Source organism: Stegastes partitus, unplaced genomic scaffold (assembly GCF_000690725.1).
Source record: "Stegastes partitus isolate 25-593 unplaced genomic scaffold, Stegastes_partitus-1.0.2 Scaffold2868, whole genome shotgun sequence".
Taxonomy (NCBI): domain Eukaryota; kingdom Metazoa; phylum Chordata; class Actinopteri; family Pomacentridae; genus Stegastes; species Stegastes partitus.
The window spans coordinates 1-7,584 of record NW_007580599.1 but is presented as its reverse complement, the minus strand read 5'-3'; the positions used below and the strand labels follow the sequence as shown (position 1 = coordinate 7,584).

The 7,584-nt window shown below is 38.5% G+C and overlaps 1 protein-coding gene across 1 annotated transcript; it reads right to left on the bottom strand.

The window, feature by feature from the left end:
• Positions 1–983: 983 nt before the first annotated feature.
• On the bottom strand, positions 984–6,800 carry LOC103375761 (sterile alpha and TIR motif-containing protein 1-like; the record flags this gene model as incomplete). Its single annotated transcript, XM_008306082.1, has 7 exons — positions 984–2,345; positions 2,614–2,735; positions 4,000–4,189; positions 4,613–4,939; positions 5,646–5,737; positions 5,835–6,047; positions 6,148–6,800. Coding segments are annotated over 7 exons (1,709 nt in total), but the record flags the coding sequence as incomplete, so codon positions are not given.
• Between the last annotated feature and the right edge of the window lie 784 nt (positions 6,801–7,584).

The window sequence follows — 7,584 nt, the reverse complement described above, 5'->3', positions numbered from 1 at the left end:
ATTTAAAAAAAAGAGTTGGATTCTTTTGAATATTCATTTCACAAAAATGTAAAAGAAGTATATAAATTAGATAAAACAAGCCCAACTTCCACCAGCTACAACAGTAAAGTCATGTCTATCAGTTAGTAATTCATTCATTTACATTATTCTGAAACACACCACTCTGCATAATGAGTCCTTCAACATTTAGTACTTACATTATACTTTGATTCTCATATTTTTGTACTTTTAATTAAGTAAAATGTAGAGTTTTATATGTGACTTTTGTACGCTGATGTTTTTATTTTTGTTTTCTAAAAAATCTAAGTGCTCTGCATGTTGGAGCGGAGAGTCAGCCAGTTTAACAGCTATGCCAAAGCTGCTGGTCGAAGTGTTTAATGAAACCCAGCGATGTCAGTATGACTCATGATATCACACTGTAAGCTGTGCAAAACATGTCCAAGCCCATCTCCCAGTAATTCACAACACAGAGTGAAATTATAGCAGCAGCAAGGATTATTGAATTTCCTCTTTACCCTCCCCCCTCTTTCTAGAAAACCCAAACTCCCTGCAGAGCCTCCCTACCTTCTTTCCCCACCACAGCCAAACACCCGAGAGTCCCACAGCACAAACCCCACAGCCAACATGCACACAGGGGTCATGTCCCATCTTCACAGTTGGGGAACAAGAGCTGCTGAATCTGTTTTAAAATGCACAAAGGGAAGTTGGAAGGTTAAGTGAAGTGTTAACTGAGCTACTGTGAATTGATCCACATGAAGATTGTCGCTGACACTGGACTGCAGTTCGGTTGAATCGTGATCTAAGACATGCTTTTGTATAACAAAACTGTCTAGTCTTCTTCATAATCACTGGTGCAATATTTATAAGTTCAAGTAATGATTGATTGGAGAAAAAACGTTTGTGAAAAATACGATGGTTCATGATTTCTGTTTATATGTATCATGTAAAGTGGGTGAAGTAAAGAAATGAAGAATTTCACTTGTTTTTTTTGTACAACTTGTTTTATTTCTGATCGTTCTGTTTTAAGTGAACGCAGCACTTTTTCTTTCATGGAACACTGGTAACAAATAACATGTTAGTGCTGGACAAAAAAAGGTAATGTTAAGTAATGCACAGAGCACAATTAATAAATATAGTAATACATATTTTTATAAAGCATTACAGGCAAATAATATTAAGGCAATGTAAGAAAAAAAGCCCTGAAGAAAAGGGTTCTAGTTCAATCTGGAAAGACCACTGTTGTAAATGTCATTACAAGTCTATGAGGCGAGGCAAAAAAAAATTATGTTCTTTAAGTTAAATGTCATTTTTTTGAACAATAAATCTGATCGACGCATCCTGATGACTGCTGCGGTTCATTTGTTGGACTTAAATGATGAATCACAGCAGGATGTTTTTCTTGACTTTCATTTTTACATGTTTGCACTTCATGTGACTTTTTTTTTTTTTTTGTGCTAAACAAGGAAAAAATTTCAGTTGCCAAGCAGACAAATAATTACTCAACAGACTAAGCACTGGGGTGAAATAAATCTCAAGTCAGTAGTATTAAATGATAGTTTAATGTATTGCAGTACGGCAGTCATAAACCTGTTTTTGAGTTGTGTAGGTTAATGTATGTCAAAGTCACTTTAATGCGCTTTAGTAACAGAAAGATTGAATACTACATGGATATTTTTCATTGCATCTGAAGCTTTTAAATGTGTTTTTGGAGTGATTCGTTTATTCAGTTATGTGGTAAATTTGCTACGAAAGATTTTTTTCTTTCTTTCACGCTAAAACATAAAAAGAAAATAGACGTGTCAGAAAATCTGAGACCCGCTTTGGTCCTTTTAATGTGTAAACAAAAGATGATTGCATATGAAGAAACTTTTACGCAGACTGAAGTGTTCGTGGATTGCTGTTTGCTGGGTGCCAATGACGGCTGATCACAGTTATTTTCCTGAGATACAGAAGGCGTATACTGTGCCTGATTACACATATACAGCAGTATGAGGGGAGCTAACATTAAAGGCTTACAGTTTGCTATATACAATCTGAAATTTGGTTTTTAAATGATCGTTTATACTTGATTGAGTCTATCGATATTAGGCGTTTGGTGAGCGTGTAATCTAATTCACTTCACATGCATTTGGGCAGAGCAGGGAAAGCTGCTGGACGGTTTACCAAAGAACATGTGGAATTTTGGCATCACAAATAGTTATTATAGCTGAGGTCTAACTGCGTTTATGTCAATTCATTTCTTCTTCTGCCCCTTGGAGCCGTCCGGACCGTCGATTTGGTCTTGGTGTCCTTGCAGAAAGCGGAGGATCTTCTCGATCGTGGCCTCCTGGTATTCGTGGGACCATCTGGAGAGAGACGGCAGCAGGTTTGTGATGATGTGCATTCATCTGATAAATATCTATCATAAATAATAAATGTTACCCTTGTACTGATAAAATACACATGAAAAAAATATGAGGCCTAGAGAGTATTACCAGTGGCATGAAAAGTGACAAACTCTTAACTAGCTGCACTTGTTGAAAAATGGATTTCCCCTGAAATGTACATAACATCGCAGCGTGGTAAACACCAAAATGTGCTGCCCCAGTTACAGCAGAGTGTACAGAGACTCACTTGATGCCATGGAAGTTGAGAACAGCTCTCATGTCCTCTGGTAGAGACATGGGGTCGGGCCACATGAAATTATCCGTGACAGGAACTATGTTCTTCTTACCAGCCAGAGCCGTGACAATCTCCTGCAAGGCAAAACGTATGAAATGTAACTTCCAAACCAGTGGAAGCACAAATAACTTGATTCATCTGGAGGCAAAACATCATCTGATCTCTTGCTTTAGCGACACTATGTATGTGAGCTTTACTATAACAGCTCAGATAGGGAGAATGAGTGGGTTGGTACTATTTTCTGATCTCGTTGTGAGGACATGAACATGCGTTAGGCTTAGATAAAAGTAGCTAGTCGACAGTATTGCGTTACAGAACAGAACATGCACAGAAAGAGCAGATGTACGTGGGCGATCACAATGCAAAACTGCCGCAGTGTAGACGAACACAGAACAATCAGCTTGAATGTTATATGCATGCTCTTCTTAACCCTCTGAACAGTTTCTGACCATGTTTTTGACACATTGTTCTTCACTGTGGGTTAATTTTTTACTGTATTATAAAGTTCTGCACCTCTATGGAAACAGCACAACCATGGTTTAGAGGTACAGAGAACTCAAAAATGCATTTTGTGCACTGTTTAATGAAAGCTCAATTGCTTTACATATTTTTACAAAAAATTCAAAAACTTTAAATCAACATGTCCAACATTTCTCCCAGCGACCACATGTGTTGCCAATACTGTAAAAACAAGATTGTGAGTTTACGTCCAAAGATATTTTACTGTTTATATTTGTAATTTATATCCATATTTGTCTCCTATCTGTTCTGTGTAAACATTTGCTTACAGTTCAGCCAAGTTCAGTTGAAAAGTCCCACATTTTTATCTCACATAACTGTTGATTGCAGCTGAGTCACTAATGACTTGTTGGCAGGAGCACAGGTTCATTTTTTTTACACAGTCTGATCAGAGTAAGTGATTTATATTCAGTGAATTTTTAAATGAGACATAGAAAAAAAGTATTTTGTATAAAATATCATGATATTAAGATATTTTTGGTAGATTTATTTCCAACCAAACTGCACCTCATGTATGATTAGTTTAAAAAAAAAAAAAAAAAAACATAGAGAAATTGAAAATCTGCCCAAAATTTAGCTACCAGCTCTGATAAATGGGGTTGTGCTGATTTTCTTTAAAGAGAAAATGCCTTTTTGGCTTGCTTGTGGGTTTTGTGGTTCAAAGGGCTTATCTGATCTAATATAATCCAGGTCATTCTGTTGAGCTGTTTTATCTCAATAAGGGCTTAAGGTTCAGTGATCTAAACGTTTTTGGCAAAAACTAGATACAGTGAGACCGGACATTTCAATCTTGCATACAGAGAATGGAAAATGTCTGACCTTATGCACCCAATCCTTCATGGCTGTGTCACCCATGCACTTGTCGAGCGCGTTGGCCGACAGGACCAGGATGAAGTTACGCGCCCTCTGGACACTCTGGATCAGCTTCTCCTCGAATTTGCCCGCCTCCAGCTTCTCCACATCTATGAAGACGCTGTATCCTCGAACCTGCAGGTGCACCTTCAGAAGGCTGGGAGAGAGAATGACAAGGTGAAGGTTGGTTAATGTCATTATTTTTGTATTCCTAAAAGATAAGGATGCACAATGATATCAGCGTCAGAATCGGCCAATCAGGGATTTAAAATGAAATGCTGGGATCGGCCAAAAAACTGCTATTGACAAGCAGAGTTGTGATTGATGTTAGTTTGAAATGTAACTTTTCTTTATTTGCCTTGTGATTGTGTACATTTGAAAAGCTTTGTGTTTCATGTCTGAACCTGCCATAATAATATGTTAACTCTGCTGCAGGACAGATCTGATGTTCTCTACATTTAAGCCAAGAAAATATGGGCATGTATGAGATTCAGCATCAGTCAAAGTTAGTTAGAAAAAATCGGCCAATGATGCATCCCTACTAAATGACCACCACCTCTAGTCCCGCTTCAGTTCTGACCTGGCCAGCTGGGAGCCGGTGGTCCGACGGTAGCTGATGAACACGTCTGGTCCTGCAGGCCGAGCGTCTGTGTGACATGGTTTTAAAGGCCTGCGGGTCGCGTTCAGTATCTTTGCTCTGTGGACTCCGTTGTCTATGCGGCAGTCGTTCTGCAGCTGCAGGTCAGTGAGGTGCTGGATGTTGCAGCGATCCACTCCAGACTGGACCAGGCCGTAGGTGTACTGCCGGAAACGAGGGTCCACCTCGACCAACCAGTCGGCCATGTTGTTTGGGTCACATGTGGCATAGTTGGCGTAAGTCTTCAGAACGCGCAAGTCTCTCAGAAACCTGGACGATGAGGCAGAGCAGGAAGGAAATGACATCACACTGTAATAAAGTATTGTATTTAGCTGCATTTTTTAACAATTAACTGGTATTTTACAGATCTTACCTGTATTTTTTTTTTTTTTTTTTAAATTACAGATAATGTCTGGTATAGTCACAAAAAAGTTGTTAATTTACATGTTGGCTTTAAATGTAAATAAATAAATCTGTATTTTACAAATCGTGATGTTTTCTTTGACAATGCTTGATCATTAACTGTATTTAAATCTGATTATTTTATAAATATGTAAATTTTTTTGAAAGAAAAAATATATAAAGGATTGAAAAATGTTAAATAATTTTAAACTTATTTTAGAGGTTTTTTTAGTATAGCCACAGAAAAAAAGGGTTAATTTACAAACTATACATATTGTCCACTTCAGAAATCTATATTTTTACAAATAGCAATTCCTTCTTTTATAACATGTGACCATAAGATGACATTGTTTTATTGCATTTAAATCAAATCAAAAAATATAATTACTTTATAGATATTTGCAGTTATTTTCACATTTTCAGCTTTTTTGGAATATTATAATAATTCTCCACTTTTTATCAGATTTTTCGGGCACACTTGCTGCTAGATTTTCATCACTTTTCAACTGATTTTTTTTTTACAGTGCAGTGTTACATCCTCAGACGTGTGAGTTGAAAGGATTTTACCACTTGCCTCCTTCGCGTGAGGCCTGCAGTCATTCCCAAATCAGAGCTCAGATCATGATCTGTGATGTTCAGCAAGAGATCTCCATCCACCTGAAGCTCCTGGATAATAAGAGCAGTGAAACATGATCAGCTGAGCTGTGGATGAATTAATGGATTAATGGATCTGTATTCATCTTTCTGTAGATGTTTTACTCACCTGGAAACGGTCACAATAGGCACTGAAGCCAACCTGCTGCAACCACGTCTGCACGTCACATGATTTCCAGTTGGGCACAGAAGACAGGATTCGTTTTGGTACTTCCTCTCCCATCATGGTCAGCGCCCGCTTGGCGAGGGAAGAAGCTGTACCATTACTGGAGTACATGACGATTCTTTTCAGGCTCTGCACTGCGCCGATCTCTTGAAATATCTGAAAAGAAGCACAAAATTAAAACTCAGTCACACCAAAGCTACTAAAAGCAGTATGTTATTTTAATGTTTGTTGTGTGTTAAGTGGACGGTGACTGTACCTTGGTGTTTCGCTGACGGGACTTGATGCTGGTCTCAACATAAAGGTAAAATGCTGCGATACACTTTCCCTCCAGTCTTGTGCCATCCAGTAAAGGCAAGAGGTGCTGCAGGTCAGACGCCGTCTTCCCCTGCATGCAGTCTGCACTGTCCAATAAACTGCGGGCAAAGTCATCTGGATCCAAAGAAGCGATGAACGGTTCCACCAGCTCCAAGGTTCCTGACTTCACCACCTCTTTCTCAATTTCTTTGTTTGTAGCCAACACAGTCACAGCCAGGCAGGCGTGGAAGCGAATGAGTTCGTCCTCTTTGGAGAAGGCCAGAGGGAAAAGCCACTCAGCTGCCTGCTTTTCGATCATCCATCGCTGGCAGCGGTGGCCTCCATACATGGCACAGTTTGCCAGCGCCACAGCACAGTGGCGCAGCACAGTGGGGTCTGTGCCTCGGCACCAGAAGAGGAGGGCGTCCAGGGCGCCGTTGGAGATGAGGTGGACAGACGTCTCCTCGGTGTGTTTGAACATGTGCTCCAGGATGCCGGAGACACTGCGAGCCAGCTGAGCATCTTCCTGCTGGCGACTCAGGTTGAGGATGACTCCCAGACCCATGCGTGCTACATAATCCCTGTCAACAGAAGTTAGTAACTTGTTAACACCTCCTAATTCATATTAATCTGTTATCGTAACTGACTATAGTTGATAAATGAACAATAAACTACTGAATAAATGAGGCATAAACAGTCATATAAGGTTATTTATCAGGTTATTTATGATCCAAAAATGCCAAAACGAAAAAAATTTAATCCAGCTTCCAACTATAAGAATGGACTCTCTCTTTAATATCACTGTAACTTCACCATCAGATTAGTTTTACATTGTTGGATGTAAAAGCCAAGTAATTTCAAGATGCTGTGTTAACTATGATGTATGTGCTGGCAGTTTTTTAACATTTTTTTCTAAACTAAACAATTATTAGAACAATCAAACATGTCTGAATTAGACACTGAAACAATAATACTGCCTTTAACTTTTACAAGTCAATAAAAATAACCTAACAGCAGCCTGGGTTGCAAAACTTACAAAGTTAACTTCTTGTTTAATACAATGTGAGTTGCTTGTGCTGTTTCATCTGTCTCAGTACTGATACACTATTAAATTTATTTTATTTATTTAATGTGACACAGTCTCAGCACAAGTCCGTTATACTTTAGAGTTTCCATCCCATAATAATCTGTTAGCTGGACTTATTGTAGTTCAAGAATGAACAATAAACTACTGATCAAATGAGGCATAACAGACACACATAGTGTGTCATCAATGTGTTGAAGTGATTAGACAATTATTAAATCAGTTGATTGAAAGAATTAACACTTTTGTTAGTTAATTAATCAATAAAGTTATTTATCAAGCAAGAATCACAAATAAATCATTAATCTATCTTAT